At 41.8% G+C, this 18,982-nt stretch overlaps 1 protein-coding gene across 1 annotated transcript; it reads right to left on the reverse strand.

Annotated features, from left to right (window-relative positions):
• Positions 1–10,215: 10,215 nt before the first annotated feature.
• LOC115674296 (trafficking protein particle complex II-specific subunit 120 homolog) lies at positions 10,216–18,772 on the reverse strand. The gene is made up of 10 exons (XM_030596651.2): positions 18,081–18,772; positions 17,563–17,769; positions 17,250–17,432; positions 16,809–16,918; positions 16,536–16,595; positions 15,236–15,524; positions 14,034–14,314; positions 12,688–13,550; positions 11,057–12,016; positions 10,216–10,789 (listed from the first exon to the last, which is right to left on the reverse strand). The coding sequence occupies exons 1-10, from the start codon at positions 18,657–18,659 to the stop codon at positions 10,569–10,571; spliced, it is 3,753 nt and encodes a 1,250-aa protein (XP_030452511.2). The 5' UTR covers positions 18,660–18,772; the 3' UTR covers positions 10,216–10,568.
• Positions 18,773–18,982: the final 210 nt, after the last annotated feature.

Here is an 18,982-nt window from a genome sequence, read left to right on the forward strand (position 1 = left end):
AATTCGTGTGTGGGAAGTTGTGTAGGATGTTACCGGTCCGGAGAGCGGGCCCGAGAATAACTTGGAAGATAGTCGGTTCTTGCGTGCCTCCGTCTGATGTTGTTAGTAATAATATCTATGAAATTGAGGGGATGGATTTTCTATTATGTAAGTCTCCCCCCCCCGCGTCCGTTATGATCTTTACGAATTAAGGAATGGTCGTGTGATTTTACGGTTTGTTGGGTATCTAACAAATGAATTCTTTTCATTGATTATCGTAGGATAGCAATACTTACATTTTCATCCGTACCCAATTATAGCTATTTCTTGTCAAATGAATGAATTATATAATTGTCAAATGAATGAATTATATAGAATAAGGACTTGATTTTTCTTCTTCTTTTTTTAAACATTGAAATTCAAGGTTCAAAGTTCTTAAATTTGCTTTCGAAATTCATAAATCAAGAAAAGAATGGGAATTGGCTAAATAATCTCCGATCAATGCAAAAATTGGGAGCTCGTGAGTGCCCAACAAGCCCAACTTACCACATGTAGAATTTCCAATGCAAAGATCATCGCCATATCCGAGATAATTACCATCTCGAGATATACTCTTATGTGTTCGTGCCCCTGGCGAAGCGATCTCCAAACAGCCTATCCAATAGACATCTATCCCGAGCACATTCCATTATCAATCCTCACGCACGGTCCCCTTACCCGGTCCCGAGACCACCTAATTTTCGCGATACTATAAATCGATCATCCAAATTATATTTAGCAAAAAAAAAAAGGGAAAGAAATGGATAGTCTCGTTGTGTCCGAATGAATAAATCAATTGATGCCACGAGATTCGCCGTCAATACGTTGGACGCGAATGATGATGATCCCAAGAGATTTCTTGCTTTCTTTTTGGTAAACGAGACGGAAGAACTTTCCATCCTTCGCGGGATGCCTCCAAAACCAGACAATAAATTATCTTAATTTTTTTTTTATAAAAAAAAAAATTAATTGACACGAGAACGAGAGTTAGTCCTTGCACCTGCAGACAACCCCAAAAAAAAAAATTAATTTAATAAAGTGGGGATTTATTATTAATTTAAGATGAAATCCCAATAATAAAATAAATTCGGTCCATGGCATATTCTAACCCAAAATGGGCTCTGGCTCCTAACGTTTGGATTGCCGACAAGGATGCATCGAGAAAAGTGTCCATGCGGTCGTCCTTCTCGAGTAAGTTTTGTACGTTGGTTTTAACCGATTGTCGAGCCGACCGACCGCTGTGTAGATACGGACGAGGTCCAATTAACGGGGAGCTGTCCGGTCAGTTCCGAACTTATTGTACGGATACCCAATTCAATCGAGTCACGTCTTTTTTCGCGAAATTCCAATAATATAGTCCTTCCGGTCAAATTTCCTCCCTGCCGATATGATCAGCGATGACTGGGCAGTCGTGCCGCGCGACTTCCGGCGAGAACTGACCGGGAGGGCCGCATTGGAATTTCAACGCGGAAAGATTCCGGGGTTCGATCGGCGAGACTTGAAAAAAAATTCGTGATCGGAATTATCATCCGTACAATAGGCCGCGGAACCACCGGCGACCGGGTCGGTAACCATATGTCGACCCGACACGGGCATTTATGTGATGGGGAAATTTTAGGTAAGGACTTTGCGTGCAAAACGGAGAGGGAGTGGAAGCACATGATTTGACCGCGACTCAGGACACGGGTCGGCGAAATTTTTTTTTTGAAGTCGAGGACAAGACGGGTCGGGGTCCCGCGACCCGTCAAATCCGTTTGGTTAATTTACGATTCGGACCCTCCGCAAATGATCGAATTGGGGACGGATCGCACGCGATGAGGACCATTGACTTTCACGCGCCCCCCCCGTTTGACCGATGCCCCAATTGGTTTTCCACGAGATTAGAAAGCGATCGAAGGATCGCATTAAAACTTGTTGGTAAGGCCCGATTTCTCTCTATCGGATATTTAATTTCGATATGTTTCGACATCGGAAGGACCCATCTTGGCGATTTCGAAACGTAAACGATTAATCCGTTGTCGGAAAACAGATGCGATGTGTCGGGATTATGTTGGTGCTGTGCGCGAATTTGTCCGGCGGAAACTGCAATTGGGGATGATCGAGCGGGGTACGTATGGATATAGAATAATTTCGACCGACCCGCGTGATCAGATCATCGAACTTATTCGGAGGTGCTCATTCCACTAAATCCGTGAGCATGATTCACTGTGGTTCAACATAATTCTCGTCATGTCTCGAGAACGCAAAAATTAATGTTCTACGTTTGATATTGAGATGGAATTTAAGTTGATCACACGAGAAGGAGAGTGCCTCCCACGCGACGTGGAAGAGAGTGGGCGGAGCGTACCGTCTCACCAAATTAATAGAAACATCGATATTGAAAATTAAAATAAACATAAATAATCGCACCAAAAAACTAGCAAAAGCCACAAAAAAAATTTAACCATGTCCATTGTAACACATTTCATCCAAACTTTTTTCTATGACACAAAAAATTTCAAACTTGCACTCATTGAAAACAATTAAAAATCTCCCCACATAGGCATCGGAAAGCAAAAGTTGTTGACATAGCGTTCATGTGACTTGAGTGAAATAAAAACGACGTTGTCTTGGCCAAAAAATCATATGACGGAACCTTGATAGAGGATAAATTTATCTCACAGGTACAAGTTTGAGATTTTTTTATATCGTAAGAAAAAGTTTAGGATAAATGTGGCACAATATGCATAACACAAGGTTTTTTTTTTCATAGCTTAGGGTTTTTGATATGATAATATGCATCACTTGAGGATTTTGGTGGCCTTTTTCCCTTCATATCAAGATAAAAATTTAGTTAATTACACGAGAAGGAGAGTGCCGCCCACGCGACGTGAAAGAGAATGGGGAGGAGCAAAAAACCATCTCACCATATATATATATATATATATATATATATTTGATCTTGTCATTCTCTAACTCTCAACTTATCTTCAGACTTTTGCCCTACCTTTAGCCAGACCCCACACCTGAAACTAAACATCCCTAACCCCAGCCCTCCTTAAGAAGGTGTGGATTCGAACTCCTCATCTTTCCCCTATCCTACACCTGCTATAAGCTGACCTTGTTTTCCCTGGCTCTCTACATAGATCCCCTCATTGCTCTGATACCAATGAGGGGATCTATGCGGAGAGCCAGGGAAAACAAGGTCAGCTTACAGCAGGTATGTTATCTCACACGGGCGAACCTCTTGTTCAAGCCCTTCAGGGACTGCCTATTAGCTGCAAAGAGGTAGCCACTCGGGCAACCTTCAGTGGTTTATTTCACCAAATTACATTAAAAAAAAAATAACGATATCGAAATTTAAAAAAAAAACAAAACAAAACCAAAATAATCGAACGAAAAAAAAGAAAAAGAAAAGAAAAGAGGTTGGTGAGGGCTTGACGAGGCGACACTTGTCGATCTCCGAAGGCCCCTCGAAGAATCCGCTAAACCCGGGTCTAAGGTTTCGTGGAGCACCCGCCACTCCTACTCGCCCGGTGGGCCCCACCCCACGGAACGACGCGCGATTCGCGCCAGCTGTCGACCGCTTGGCCAATCGCCGTCCGGTCCCACCAACCAATTCCCCAATTCGGACGGTCGCGATGGGGGCCCCCCACACGTTTAGCACGAGCCAACGACGCACAGGATGGACGCCCTCCTCCCCCAATTCGGTGCACCTTTTTTTCCCTTAATTGATTGATTAGATTAAACTAATTAATGTCGATTGATTGATTTTTTTTTTAAAGACCAAGGCGTGGTGATCATTGATACGATAACGATGCAATTATTTTTAGCAAAGTCGACGAGGGCGCGATTCGCATTAAAATAAGCGGGGGCATTTTTGTCTTAATGCTCGGCGGGTAGACGGGGTGGCGGGGGAGCTTAATTAATTAATTCATTCGTTTTTTTTATCTCGTAATTCGATGAGGGAGGGAAAAGACGGCCGGCTTTTTATTTTTTTTAATTTATTTATATAGAAATTGTAGTAGGAATGGACAGAAAAGATGTCTCCAATGAAGACCCGAAAAGTCTAGCGATGAAGGTTTTGCCCTTGTCTTTTTCCCCCCAATCTTGCTTAATTATGTCCTTGGTTGGTGATTAGTGACTTGATAACCTTCTCTCTCTCTCTCTCTCTCTCTATCTCAAGATGAATGATGCATAATTATATAATCTTTTATGGACTGAGCCAATGGCAAATCATTGCTTAAGTTTATTGAAGCAAAGTCGATCGATTTGACGATGTTGATGGGATATGTTGAAACGATATTTATATCTTACCCGGTGGCGAATGAAATGTCGCATAGTTTTTTTTTTTTTTTGGTTATTCAACACTTGGTTCCGTTTTACAGGTTCTGTATAGGTGCGCGGTCGGAAATATCACGGTGATTGACAATTTCTATCGCTAATTAAATACGATGACCAAAGAAGTGGTTTCGGACCGTGCGAATTAGTTGCCAAAACTTGTCGATCCGAGTTTCAAACTGCTGGAGCGCGACCCGTAGTAGAATACTACGTAATAATAGGAATCATCTTAATCCCATCAAGAAGGATCACATCTCATGATTATCTATGGCCTGTTTATATCTTTAGCATGACAACTTGATGAAAGAAAATAGCGGAGGGAAGCGGGCTAAGTGGCCTATACTTCTAGAAAGATTCCTCTTTTGACAACAGGTACTATAACGGTATCCTTGTGATCGGTCGAATAGGTATTTTCTTTTATGATCCACACTCCATGTTAGGTTAGACTGAGCTTAACTTTTTTGCCACAAAATATCTCTTACGAGCGAGTTAAGTCCAAGACCCTTTTGCATGAACGATGCACGGGAAGACCATAGTATATAATAATTCTACATACGCGAGTAGAAAAGATGACTTTGACATTAGGCAAACTCTATTTTAATGAGCAAAATCCACATATTTCAAATTATTGGTGAGATCATCCGTGGGACTAGTTTGGTCCTTTCTCTTTAGCCTTTAGTGAAAGTCTTTCATTTTGATGTGATCTTTTCTCTCATGACTTGACCTTTTTTTCCTTTTAACTCACCTACAAATTGTGGAAAACAAGGGTCTATCTACGATGGGAAGGTCTGTCTGAATAGCAGAGTTCGACGACAAAAAAATGTGGGGTTTGGCATTCATTTCACGGGCACAAGTTAGCGATTGGTAGTAAAAGGAGGAAGCCTTTCATCTGTAGCATTTTCACCACATCATTTGACCAATGACCTATTTATTGTGGTGCTACTATTCTAGCATTTATGAGCTTTTCCATTGTTGCCCCTACCCCCAATTTTTAGTCATTATATTAAGCTGACCGTGTAGGCTTTCCTCGGACCCTCGGTGTCGGTTTAGTGGAACCTCACCAAAGAAAGGGAGTCGAAACACCTGCGAGGGCCTTCGCGGCTTGTCCCCATATTGTGGGGTGGACTTCACAAATGTGTTCCTTATTTTAACATGTCTGTGCCCACACATCTCGTACCCTCGAGTCTCATCGAAAAGTTTTACATTTTGGTGATCTCGAGGTCCGGATGAGGAGCGAGATGAAGCCTTTTAAAGACTTGCTTTGGTCCGTACTATTTATTATGGTGCTACTATTCTATCATTTATGAGATTTTCCATTGTTGCCCCTACCCCGATTTTTCGGTCATTACTTTTAGCTGACTATACTTTTAAAAAAAGGAACAAATATGCTTTCAAGACGTGCCCTAACTAGTTATGACATGGAAAATGATGCCTTTAGTCACAAACATCTTCTTGAAAACCCAACTAAAAAGTCCTTCTTTGAATGGAGCATGCCAAACGGTCGATAGCGATTGAGCTTTCATTTGAGGATAATGTTTGGCTTTGTCTAAAAAAGCTTGATGAGGCTTTTGATCAATTGTATGTTCCACGGGGGTCCAGCAATAAGGGGGGGAAGCTTGGCTTTTTGTTGTGAAGCCTTTTTTCATGCACTTGGAGCTAGATAAGATGTAGACAAAATGGTAGCAATCACAAACTTTTGTTATCTCAATTACTTAAGCTATGTAGAGATTGAATTTGCCCAAACTCCTTTAACATTTCGGTACGTCCGCATCGAATCATTCAAAGTCTCTTCACGCGTGAAGGCAGTGTGGTGCACCCCCACTTGTGGGGTCGCCAGTCTCTCTTATGCGAAGAGAGCTAACAAAACGTATTCTCTTTCCTAGTATTTTGGATCTGTTCGATTCGTGTCTTTCAGCGCGCACATTATGCGTGGAACGAACTGTAACAAGATGGAGGGGGGGAAAAAGGGAGATGGTGGTGTCTTTCTCTTGCATCAATTATGGAGGGAATAAGCTACTCACTGATAAAATGTTCTTAGGGTGTTATAATAGGGACATCCCCTCTTTGCTTTGCTTCACTAATGTGCTATCAAAAAAAAACAGAAAGATGCCTTCAACGTATAACTCCAATGAATCAAGCCATCCAAAAGAATTGTGAAGATGAATGAGATTGAAAGACAATGACGGAGAGAGTGCTAATTACAATTGCATCATGTCATATTATCCACTCAAAACTTTTTGGGTGTCTCTTTTGGAACCATTGTTAGGATGAGGAGGGTTGCTGTGAGGGAATTTGGATGAGACTGTCCCATGCATTTAGTGGCATTTCAAGCCCACACCCCTCGATTCCTACCCTCATGTTCTCTTGTTCCTTTTCACCTTCAAATCAGGCTTTCTTCCTGCATGGACCACAAAACCACTCCCAAGGCGAAACACTTGCACACTCACGCGCACACTCTCTCTCTAGGACCACTTTTGCACTTGTCTCCTTGCTTTCCTTTTCCCTCCCTCTTAAATAATCAGAATCTCTGCCCTATTCCTGAGATGCCAAAAAGTCGGATAGAAAAATGGAATTGATAATGGGGTGTCCAACAAAGCCCTAAAACTGTACATTTCTTGCTTCTTTTGATCAATGCCCTAAATGGTCTATATCCAGATCTCTATTATAGGCCTTTGAATTGCCATGTAGCATGCCAGCCTTTTAACAGTATTGGTGAAAAAACCTATGGGGCATCGTTTTTAGGTGGTGGCAGGTCCTAACTTGTTTTCCCTCTCCTCTTTTTTGGCACCATAATTGCAGAAATAAAAGCTGCATACAATGTAAGGTGTCCAAGCACGTGGGTCCAAAATACAGTTCAAACTATGGAGGTCATCATGTTGATGTGGGAAGGGGGGTCTGCATGTGTGCAGCCTCTGAATTCGTCAAATGGGTATGATATCAAATCGTTAATGCATGCTAATCCAAAGGGTTTGCATGAATGTTTTGCACGCAATGAGACTTGCTCAAGCAGTGACTTTCAGGACACACCGAACAAGACGAGCTTGTAAGGCCACTGTATATACCAACAGAAACTGCGAGTGTTTGTGCTTGTGACATGACAGATGAGGAAAAGGCAAAGGACAAGACATATGGGCTTTATTTCATGCGGCACATGGAGGGGTTTCGACCATATTTTTTACTGTCCGTTTTGCTCCATGGCATACCAAACCGACACTGCTGGGGTTTGCTTGAAGGAATTGATGAGAACTAGAAGAGAGACTGTACTGTAGATGAGACAAGCATATATCCTGTTTGCATGATGCTTGTTACACACATACACTCAGTTTGCGGGATACTGATGTTACATGTATATATATCCACACAGAGAGAGAGAGAGAGAGAGAGAGAGAGAGAGAGAGACCAAGGAAGGTGCTATGTGTACAAGAGATGGAGAATTGCCGGGCATGTTTTTTCTTGCACAGACAAGTCAATTCAACACATTGGAAGTATGTGAGGGCCTTGTCTGATGGAGATGGAGATTTTTGTGAAAACTTGACGTACGACGGTTTACAAGGAAATGAGGAAACATTGGCATCATACTGATTGCTTCGGGAATCACAGAAATGGTACAGAAAGTTCATTCGGTCATTGATTTGGATCTTCAGTATGAGAAGCATGAGAAGAATGACTACTTCCATTGACCAGAGATTTTGCACATTAAAATTTCTATTGTTTTGAAGGAGTTATTAGTGAATATCAGGTAACGTAGACAATTATTGCTCCATAAAAGATGTAAATGATAATAACATCAATTCAAATAGAAACCATAGTCTGTATATAAGACGTATGTTAGTAACAGTGTCCCATTCGCATTCGTCGATATATACTTCATGGAATGAACATTCTCCAACCGGGGTTTTTTTTTTCTCTTCAGATCTTCTATGTCAAGTATCATTGCTGGATATTAGAATTTGTTGGTGAACTGGTGGATGTAATTCTTAAACCACTTGTTTAGAATCAAAGATTAATCGGTGATGGAAAGATTTTTAAGGGGTAAAAAGCGACTCTTCACCAGCAGACTGGGCAAACAAAGAGCAAAATCTTGTATGGAGTAGCAACTTTGTCAACCATACCTTCAAGTTCTAGCATCATTACGAAGGCGGGATCTCTTAGATGCAAAGTATAACAAGTCGGACATCGTTTTCTTCTTCGGTTGAATTTTTCAGGAGTATTTTTGTTAGTGCGTAAACACGCTTGTTGAAACTTATCTGCGGCTTTAAGCTTCCCGGGATCGAAACAAGGAAAGGAGAGCATTGCGTCGAAGTTTGCTCGAAGAATTTAGGTGAAACTTCGTTGGTTCTAAGTTTAGGTCGTTAGGTTTCCTCAAATTAGGTCTCACTTAAGGTTTCAAATCATTTTTACTGTGCTTATAAGCATTAGACTGACAAATGTTGAAGCCTACCTTTTACCATTTTGTTCTCTATGTGCAATGAAAAAGATCATTATCTAGACTCATTCTTTTAGACAAAGTAAATCATATTTGAGCTCCACAAGATATATTATGTAGTCTCACTTATTCTCTAACTAATTGATTGATTTAGTCACCACACCATCATAAAATGAGCAAAGTACAGACCTTGTTTGATTAGGGCATCTATTTTTGGCACGCTTTGCTTCGTCGGGGCAAAATAACATGTATGCACAACATTTTCTTCCTCACATCCTATTGTAAATTCCCCATTAGACTTATCAAAGTGGAGATCTAAGCAAATAATATTTTGACAGAAACTTTCGTAGCATTTCCCTGTTTTGAATCCACATCCTAGGGTTTCTTCGTTGGAGCCCATGGAAGATGAGGAAATCATTAAAAAATAACATGTAAAAAAAGCACCACCAATCAGGGCAACCAGATTGTTCAAGTGAAGAAGACAATGTCTAACTAGACAAGTTCAACATCCTTGGCATAAAAGCATGTCCTCGACAATTAAGAACGACGAACGTCCGAAATTCATCGATTGAATGATTCAATCCATCGAGAAAGCAGGGACGCGAAACAAATATCAGGGAAAGTGAATGTCAACAGCTACGCATACCAACTTCTTAGGGTTTCCCACCTTGCAATTTGGTTTCCTAGGACCACTCGAATCGACCCTACATTGAATGTGTGTTCTATATATAAAGCCATGTCCATTCTCTGGTGATGATGAAATGGAGGAAACCCCACCACGTTTAATCACTCCATCAATAATTTAGGGGGAAATTATTCCGTGGAAAAGAGCGCCGAACAAGGAATTCTTCGGTGATCGAGGGTCTCTATTTTCTTTTTGCCTTCAAAATGGTTTTTTTTCCTGATGCCAAGCGTTGCAAATTGCTCTTTCATTTTCACATCATGTACGCATTTTCTTGAATGAAAATCGACGAGTAGAGGCGGGCCTAGCTGGGTGGGTTCGGCCCAAGGAGAAAGCGACATCGAACTCGGAGGGCCTGGACGGACGGATCTACGGTGCCCATTAAGTCTATGATGAATGATAAGCTGTACTCGTACATTAGGTGACGTAACGGTTCAAGAGCGAAGTTATGAACAAGATGGGATGCGACAAAGTTCGATTCCTTGTTACAATATCCAGTGAAGTCACTTGACTATGCAAGGGCAGGTTGATTCGTACATCGAAGCGGATCTCAGACAAATAGAAAGCCCAAAAGGTTTCGTAAGCATTGGGCAAAGATGGGAGGCCCGACCGCCATGAGCTACGAAAAGCTCTGATACAATGTTAGACAGATCTTGGGTATGTCTTTGTTAGGGCCAATTTCACTTTGGCACAAGACCTATGTGCTCAAATGTTTGATCATTCATTAATAGCCTCGACGCTAAAAAAGAAACTAATTGTACAAAAAAGATGCAGGAAATTGCTTAAACTACTCATTTTCCTCGTGATTTCTTCATACATGGTACAAAATTACGCCCCCCCGGATGTCACCGGTCATACACAAATGCACAAATTTCCACAACCGGACTAATAGTCCGGAACCTGATATCAGCCAAATAAGCATTGGCATGAACATTGGTCATTAATCTAGGAATAGCCAATACCGTGAAGAGAATTGCCTCTTTGCTGAGACCTTTAAGAGGAAGAAATGCATCTTTGCAATTGATGATGGGGTCAAGAAATCAATCCCTTCCCATTTCCAATCAGGGAAGAAACCAAACATCAGACAATACCGTTAGTTGATGCTCCAAACGTCGGGCCAGGTCAAGCAGTGCCCATGACACAGACGTGAAATGGGGGCCCACGACAGCATATAGGCTCGTCGGGAGAATCTGCTTTGGCACGTGCCCTCAGGATGTCATTAGCATCCTCAATCACTGAAGCAGCCACCAGCGTGTACTCCCCAGGAACGAGAAAGTAGAGGGAGAACGAGTGCTTAGTTTCCTTAAGTGGGGGAACCTCCACGGTGATCCCATTCAGGACACCTGCATATAAAGCTCAGTATGAGGAATGACTCGGGACTGATCTGCTACTCAAGAGGACTATTTTCGTCACAGGTATATCGCGAAGAAACATAGAGGAACAGGAGAGGGATGAAGGTGCTAACTTACGACGGTTCAAATTCTTTTATAACATGAAGAAATCTAGCAAAATAGAACAGAGAACCCACAGGAGCTGACATGGTCAAGTCCACAGCGAATTGACTACATTTCTGTCCGAAAATCTTACGGTAAAGAACATAAGAGCATTACCTGACCATAATACAGTAGCATTGGCTCCTTCAGTACAATTTTCCCCAGCTACATCCCGACACGTAATACTTAGGCACATCCTGATTGTCTCCTTTGTGTTATTACACACCAGAACTTCCATGGGAGTGACCTCATTAGCCATCATAGAGCCTCTTGTTGCGGTTTTCTCCACTTGAGTCATAGATGCCGTTGGCATGTCATGTCCTGCAGCATCACTAGAACCATCTCTGACCAGTCTGAAGCCGAATGTCAACGGATCTGGTAACAATACATCCATAACAGAAGCCTGGAGGGCTTTCTGTATGGTGTCCTTAATATTTAATTCTCCTGAGCTGTTCCGTCCTGAATGCCATTTAACTTTGATTTTGGAAATCAACTTTTCAATAGAGGCATTTAATTCAGCTTTAGCATTCTTCTCTGAGAAGCTTGAACTTTTACTTGTACTAACCCCATTGGAAAGAGTATCTCGCATAAAAAAGGAGTCATCAAGAACGGGTAATTTGAAATGCTCCAGTGGTATAAGTACCCTTGCAGAGTAATCACGGTCTATTCTAGTTTTTGGACAAGAATATTCAAGGGCATCTTGATCGATTGCATTGTTACTATCAGCAATAGGATTTTCCAACTGAACCAACACACTTATTTCAAAAACTACGTCTGTCGGATTAGACAACTCAAGCTCCAAAAAACGCAGTCCCCAGCTCCCTCTGAAAGGATCAATCTTTACCAGTCTCTCCAACTTACGCTCTGAAGAAAGAGCTTCTTTAGTGGAATTACCATCTCCAAAAGCTGGTATAGGACTGCTTTCACTGACATGCGCTGGAATTTCCATGGACAGTAAACGAGCCTTGACAAAAGACAGGCCTTGTAGCACACAAACTGGTAATGGGACCACCAGTCGTCGGCCAGGGGTTACAGCAGATCCATTAGCCGTGGGATCTCCAGAATTTGTAAGCGGCCCTGAGGATGGAAATGAACAAAGTAAGCCGTAGAAATTGGATGTAAATTCATCAGCAAAAAGCATTCAGTATGAATATCACCACTTCGTTCTGGCTACATACATATCACCAGTTTGCACGCTAGAAGTTCTCAGTGACGAACATAGACATGAAAAAGAGCGGCATGTAGGGGTAATAGACATGTTATACAGCTGAAGACAGCAAAAAGAGCTAGAGCAAAAGTGTCATGCAACAGTTTGATTTAAAGGAGGTAAATTAAACAATGACGTTTTCTCCCTAATCCATGTTAAGTAAGAGTCATCAGATCAAGTCAAATTGGCCATCATGCGCTCTCGTGATTGGGAAACAATCATAAGAAATTGTGAACTGGCTAGAAATGCTATAACATATGGAGAGAATACACTCTAGCAACCCCAGTTCTGAGATGTCCCATGATTTCTCCCAAGACAAACATTATCTTTTTTCATTCACCACTGACTAAAATTATCCTTCATCATTGTTCATAAAGGAAACCACGAGCACAGGCATTGGCTTTAGACTATCAAAGTTAACCACTAGATTCCGTGAACTTGATAAAAGGCCTAAATATCAATCTGATGAAGTGGAAAAGCACAATAACTAGACAAGTGCAGGCAGTGATGAGAGAGAGAGAGAGAGAGAGAGAGAGAGCACCTGCATAATGGATTACCAACATAGGGCTGTTCCCATCCTTATGATGCCTGCCTCCACTCTTGCCAGTATTATCAGGATCCACCAAACCAAGCTGCCACGCTTTCAAAGTAACAGGTAGAGTAACTTCGGCACCAGGTTTCAAAGGAAGAGAACCTCTTAAGGCTTCATATGCAACTGAAACAACAGAATCTTGGTTCTTTCCAGACAAAGATATGTGAGCCTGTTCAACTGGCACTGTACCAGCATTAGACAGACTTATCCACACATCACGAATTTCTCCTTCATATAGAATTATAGCACCATCACCCCCTATAATGTGTGGCACCAAAAGTGGAAGCTGGGGTACTACAGATATACTTGGAACAGAAACATTTCGCAACTTTGCAGATCCACAACATCGGAACGGGTCAGAAAGAACAAGACCTTGTGCAGCTCCAAGAAGCAGATTTTCAACATCCCTAAAAAGGTGTTCAGTAACTACCCCATAACAATGAACCATGCACCCTGGTATAGTGACCTGCCCTACTGATGTTGGGATCCCAGACAAGGTTATCACTTTTGATGAGTTAGGCGGAAGATTTACACTAACTGGAAAAGGATCGACGTTTCCAGAATGCACGGATAGATATATACTATCAACCCGTAGATCAAAACCACAAGGATTAGCCAGTTCAACCAAGACATGGACCGGTTCTCCAACAATCCATATTACCTCCTGCTTGCCACTATCATTCGAATCACCCTTGCTAAATGGTGTATATATGAAAGGCCCCGATGAAGCTGATCCCATCCACCAATCTTCTCTAGACGGGTTGCGTTTCACAATGTCTACTTGTGAAGAGAGTAGAGGGAATGAGTATAGTCTGCAAAGCATGAAAAAATTACTCAACCTTCTTCAGTCTATTCCCTCCTCCGTCCAACAAGAGAGGAAAGAAAAAAACTCCCACGAACCAACAAAAAAAAAAACTAAAACTGAAGGCAGAATGCCCACACGAATGATTAAACAGAAGAATATCGGAGGTCAAGCTTTCGGATAAACTGGAAGAGAAGTCATCAAATGTTCACAATCAGCCCCAAAGAACTCAAGAGGTGAATGCATCAATCTGAAAAATTACAATATGGAAACATCTGAACTGCAAAATCAATGCTTACAGAAAGGAGATGGCAAAGAAAACCATAAAAACCATCAGAAGGAGAAGCCCATTGTACCAGAAAAAATATCAGCATTTGCAGGGAAACTAAAAGGACCAAATGCAGCATTGTCCCCTCATCAATTACTTTTCCCAGTGAAGGCTTTACATTTATGGAGCTTCTAAGACATGGAAATCATTATGTATTATAAGTACCTTATAAATGGTAAAGCAGGATCGGCACATCTAGTTCCTGACGGAAGCCTCTCCGCTGAATTTGCAAGTGCATTAGCAAGACCATTCTGTCCGACAGGCGTAATTAGGGGGTAATATGACCTTAGGAGACGAGCTGATGCACTCCATGCAGCCAGGGGATCCCCTGCGCGAACAGCAGAAAGTAGTATCTCTCGCAACACAACCATCTGTAGAGTGCTCCATTGACACTCAAAAAGGGAAACTATTGATTGGTGCAGCACCTTTCCACCATTGGCAGAACCCTGTCCATCAAAGCATATTACAGAACTTGTTATGCCCAGTAAGAATTTGACAAAAAAGAAAACTCATTGTACAACAATTTGGCTTGCCCAATCATTTTACTGCTTTAGTTAACTTTGTACCTTTCCACACAGTGTATGCAACTATCCACAAAGTAACAACCATTTTTGGCCAAAGTAATGGGCAGTTAAGCATGTAGAACTGCCTTATCTAATCACAAATATCCTTAGTGGTTGCTTAAGTTCTCTAAAAGTAATTTTCCGGTATTCCTGGAAAAGGTAAGCTTCTGAAAATAATTTTCAAAAAACCACTAGTCAGGAAAGCTTGCTTAACGAACTTTCCCGATGAAACTAACAAGCTCTTAGAATTGGGTGTCCAACCATTGACCTTCTTGATGCATAGAAAAGAAGCAAGGGGTACTGGATGAACATGGGATCTGGGAAAGAACCTCGTAGGAGCTTAAACAAAGAGACATGATAAATGTGAAATGAATAAGTCATTCGATGTTTGTCCCAATGCGTTAGTTGAGTGGCACAGAAGTTGAAACAGCAGACACTAATCGGATGTATGACGTATGCAGTAGTAACATGATGCCAGAGTACAATGGTCATAGGAATTAAGAAAGTTTACTTCCCAGTAATGTGTTTGACGGGCTCAGACAAATAACGAGCAGAAGATTACATGAAAAGGGAAAAACAAATCTTGAAGCAACTGATGAGTTTAAATACATAGTAGCGAATGATTCATTATGTTGTACTCAGTGTCGCACATCTCTTAAAGAATCTTTAACGATTCGGCATTAACTTTATTCTTCAACACCCTAAATGTCTTAAGTATCAAAATTTGTAATGGCATCAACGGTTGCATTTACGCAGAGTCAAATATAAGCCAAGATTAACCAAAGTTTCATTCTCTTCACTCACATCATCAAGAGGATGCTCGGACACAGATGCTCTACTTTGAACACGATATGCTTTTGTTGTCATTGCCAGTACTTGCATGGCACTAAGAGCGGCCAATCTGTTTTCTTGTTGCAAGTACAGCTGAGCTACTTGCCTTGAAAAGAAGGCAGCTTTCCTTTGATAATTGATTTTCCCATAGAGGCGAGCTATTTCGACATATAATATGAGTCTGTCACTTGCATCAATCAAAGATTTTGCACCATCAGCAGCATTTGTCAACAATTCAGCCACATCCTTGGCCAGATCTCTTCTGTAACATTAAAAATGAAAGGCCAGAAAACTGATTAAGATTCTGAGGGTCATATCATGGTACCATTTTACCAGAGGCAAATGCATCATAGTCAGACTTATAAATGCACATCTTAAAATTTAGCTCTAAAGTAAAAGTTAAAAAAAGCAACCACCTGAAGCTGCTTATTTCAGGCAGGAAGGGACATAAGTATGACCACAAAGGGAAGTCAATTACTTATGACAACAACTAGAGAGCTTACGATAGGCCAAACATATTCTGTGTCTACAAAGTTTCAAGAACAATGGAGGTAATTATCCCATTCAAAAGCATCTGCCAGATCAAAATCAACCGCAAGTGTATAATGAAAGGACTTGCAACCCTCTGCTCCTCCGTGTTTTGACAAAAAGTCATCTCGAACAAATCTATAAGAGCTTATTCTCTGGAATTGTATGCCACGGATACTACTGGTCTTCACTAATGATAAGCCACACCACTATCAAACTTATTTCCACCATAGTAACTTGTTTAGCAATTATTGCCAACCTCAAGAAGATTGACATTGAAGACCTCAAATTTTCCATTTATGAAATTGCTAATTGTAAGAGGAATCCACATGAAGTGCCCATGTCATATGCCACTCACGGCATTTTTAAAACCTCTTGCTCAAGTAGCATGTATGGCTGGCATTAATCTAGTAGGTAAGGAAAAATAAGTGATTGTGCAATACTGACAAATTTTGATCCAGCTTTATAGAGAGAAGTCTCCTACTGAACAATAATTAAGGTTTGTTGCTATATGCTACAATAACCAATCAATGGTTTAACTGCATAATTCCAACATCTGAGAACATGATGTATGTTGGTATATATCAATATCACCTCTTGGTAGTACAAAAGTCTTGTTACTATCCTCGTCCAGCAGTAATATCTGGAGTGACCGACAAAGGGTATACTGCTATCTTACTTAAGTTTATTCAATAAAAGGGGACATCAAGCAAGTTCAAATCAATAAGCTTATTTTAGAATTTACCTGCAAAGGAACCTTGCTACTTTCAAGGTAGCCTCAAGCTCAAAGCTCAATGGTGATACTCTGTATATAAAATAAAAGAGCGTTATCAGCACCATCACCTGGATGCCGCAAATTCTTATAGCTCACCACAAATAACTGAACCAAAAGAGTGAGAAAGTGCTGTCTTCCAATGAAAATATAGGAGAAAATAACACAATGCTTCTTGGGAAAGTGCCGTCTTCCAATGAAAATATAGGAGAAAATAACACAGGCAAAAATAGAAGCACTAGTTACCTCTGTGCATTATCCTGAATAGATGACTTTCTGTAATGCATGATGACGCTGTTGTACCGATACTTAACCTCATCCACTAATTCTGGATCCATGTGTCCCATCCGATCTAACTGATAATGAGTAAAAAAAGGAAATCAAATGAAATCACATGGAAAACAAAGCTAAAGGCATCCAAAGTCGTCAGTTATACATATTATATCAATTTCTGTATATAATGCAAATGGAGGACTATTCACCAGCCTATTCTTTGTATTAGTTTGCCTAAACATTGTCCAGCTCAAGGGATCGACATAAATAACTGGGCATACATGCCTAGAAGTATTTCAAGGTGATCAACATTCAACTTCTTGACAGTTCCATAGGGAGGGCAAAAGCTTCAGAGACAGAAATAAGATACCATATCACGAAGTAAATCATATCGCATAGTCTGAAATAGCTCACCAGTAATGCGCACACACTGCCCTCTAATGCTCCAGCATACCAGAAATAATCTCCCGTCAACCTAGCCAGTTCTAATGCTGTAGAATAATGGGCATTGGCATCAACAGGTGATCCTGCCAATAAACAGTAGTCCCCAATGGTCTTTTGTGCTCGACCAAGTCTTCGCTTTTTTGCCTTAATCAACTGCATTATATGAAATCAGTTAAGCTTACGGAATAGCATTCAACACAGTTTTCCAATGAAAACCACAAACAGAAACCCAAAAAAAAAAAAAAAAACAAATTCCCAATTCATAGGACACCTAAACATAAACCTCCTCTGAATTGAAGTTCGCTTGAGAATCAAGAGGTGTCTTCAGGATAGTTCCGGCAGATTCGGCCTGAAGAACCCACTTTTCAAATTCCATCAGTAATGAAGCAGCAATCTCTTGCATCATAGTTTGCAAATGGAACTCTTGCGTCTGGCGATCAGCAGGCGGGAACAGCTTGAAATTAGAGTCCTTCTGACTTCCATCCTCTAGCTGCAGTAAATCAGAAAATTAGACATACCTTCCATATTTTTGGGAAACAAAGTCTACACCAAACTGCCGTCGCTCGAATTAATTCTCACATTACAGAATGCATATTCCAACCGGGTGTGGCATCACAGAAAAGCGAAGTGACCCATAACACTAACAGTCTTGAAGCAGCGACAACGGCAACCCAACAAGATGCCTAAAAACTATAAACTAAGCCAATCAGAAAGCTAAAGTTTCTTTCTCACCTTAAAGACCTCAGCTACCATAGTCAATCAAAAGAATCGACTCTATCCACCAAATGGAAAGGACCGAACCTGAGCATCGCTGGGGCAGAACGCGAAGCACCTCCGAACAAGCGCCGACGCGTACCCCTTGCACTTGACGCCGAACTGCTCGATCACGTCGTCGAGATCGGGCGAGGAGGGGCAGTGGCAGACGCCGACGACGGCCAGGACCTTGCGGTTCGACTGGAAGTCCTCCCAGGGGCTGGGCGGGGAGCCGCCGATCACGAACTTGAAGCGGAGGGAGCCGGAGTCCCAGGGCTGGTGGGCGAAGGGGGACTTCTGGTGCTCGGTGTAGAAGGAGCTGGTGGCGGAGAGGGAGACGGCGCCGTGGCGGAGGAGCATGGCGGTGTAGTCCCGCAGCAGCGGCGTGGGGATGGGGCCGATCGGGAGGACGGCCACCCGGATCATGGCGCTCGTCTCGATGCTGACGTCCGGCTCCATTTTCCCGGCGACCCTGGGGCCGGAGATCGCCGGGCGATTCGGGCGGCGACGGGGAGCGCCGGGAGGAGATCGGATCGAGATTGAGGGAAGAGGAGGAAGAGTGTTTGAGAGTTTGCCAGAAGCTTCGAGCTCGCTCGCTGGATCGGGGGCAGTTGCATTTTCTTGCATCGGGGTGGACGATTGGTGGGGCTGTTTGGATGCGGGAGTAGCGTGAGCTTTCACTTGGGATAGAGATATCCCTGGACCGGTTCGGAATGTTTTTATCCAAGTGAATTTCTTTTAGGAAAAATGACACAAACGATCCATGAACTTTAACCCAATGTACAATTTGGTCCATGAACTCTTAATTTATTCAATGCAGTCCATGAACTTTAACCTAATGTGTAATGTGGTCCCCGAACTTTTAATTTGTCAAATGTCATCTCTGAACTTTTGGTACATGTTCAATTCAGTTCCCGAACTTTTGGTATATGTTCAATGTCATCTCTAAA

The sequence above is a fragment of the Syzygium oleosum genome, unplaced genomic scaffold (genome assembly GCF_021117445.2).
Source record: "Syzygium oleosum isolate NSW1041296 unplaced genomic scaffold, Sole_v2.1 Sole_v2.04, whole genome shotgun sequence".
Classification (NCBI taxonomy): Eukaryota; Viridiplantae; Streptophyta; class Magnoliopsida; order Myrtales; family Myrtaceae; genus Syzygium; species Syzygium oleosum.

Coding starts and splice junctions, on each gene's coding strand:
- LOC115674296 (XM_030596651.2), bottom strand. CDS start 18,659: ATGCAAGAAAATGCAACTGCCCCCGATCCAGCGAGCGAGCTCGAAGCT. Junction 16,596..16,808: donor ATTCAGGATAATGCACAGAG/GTAACTAGTGCT, acceptor TTTTATATACAG/AGTATCACCATTGAGCTTTG. Junction 13,551..14,033: donor CCTGCTTTACCATTTATAAG/GTACTTATAATA, acceptor CATGCTTTGCAG/ACTATACTCATTCCCTCTAC.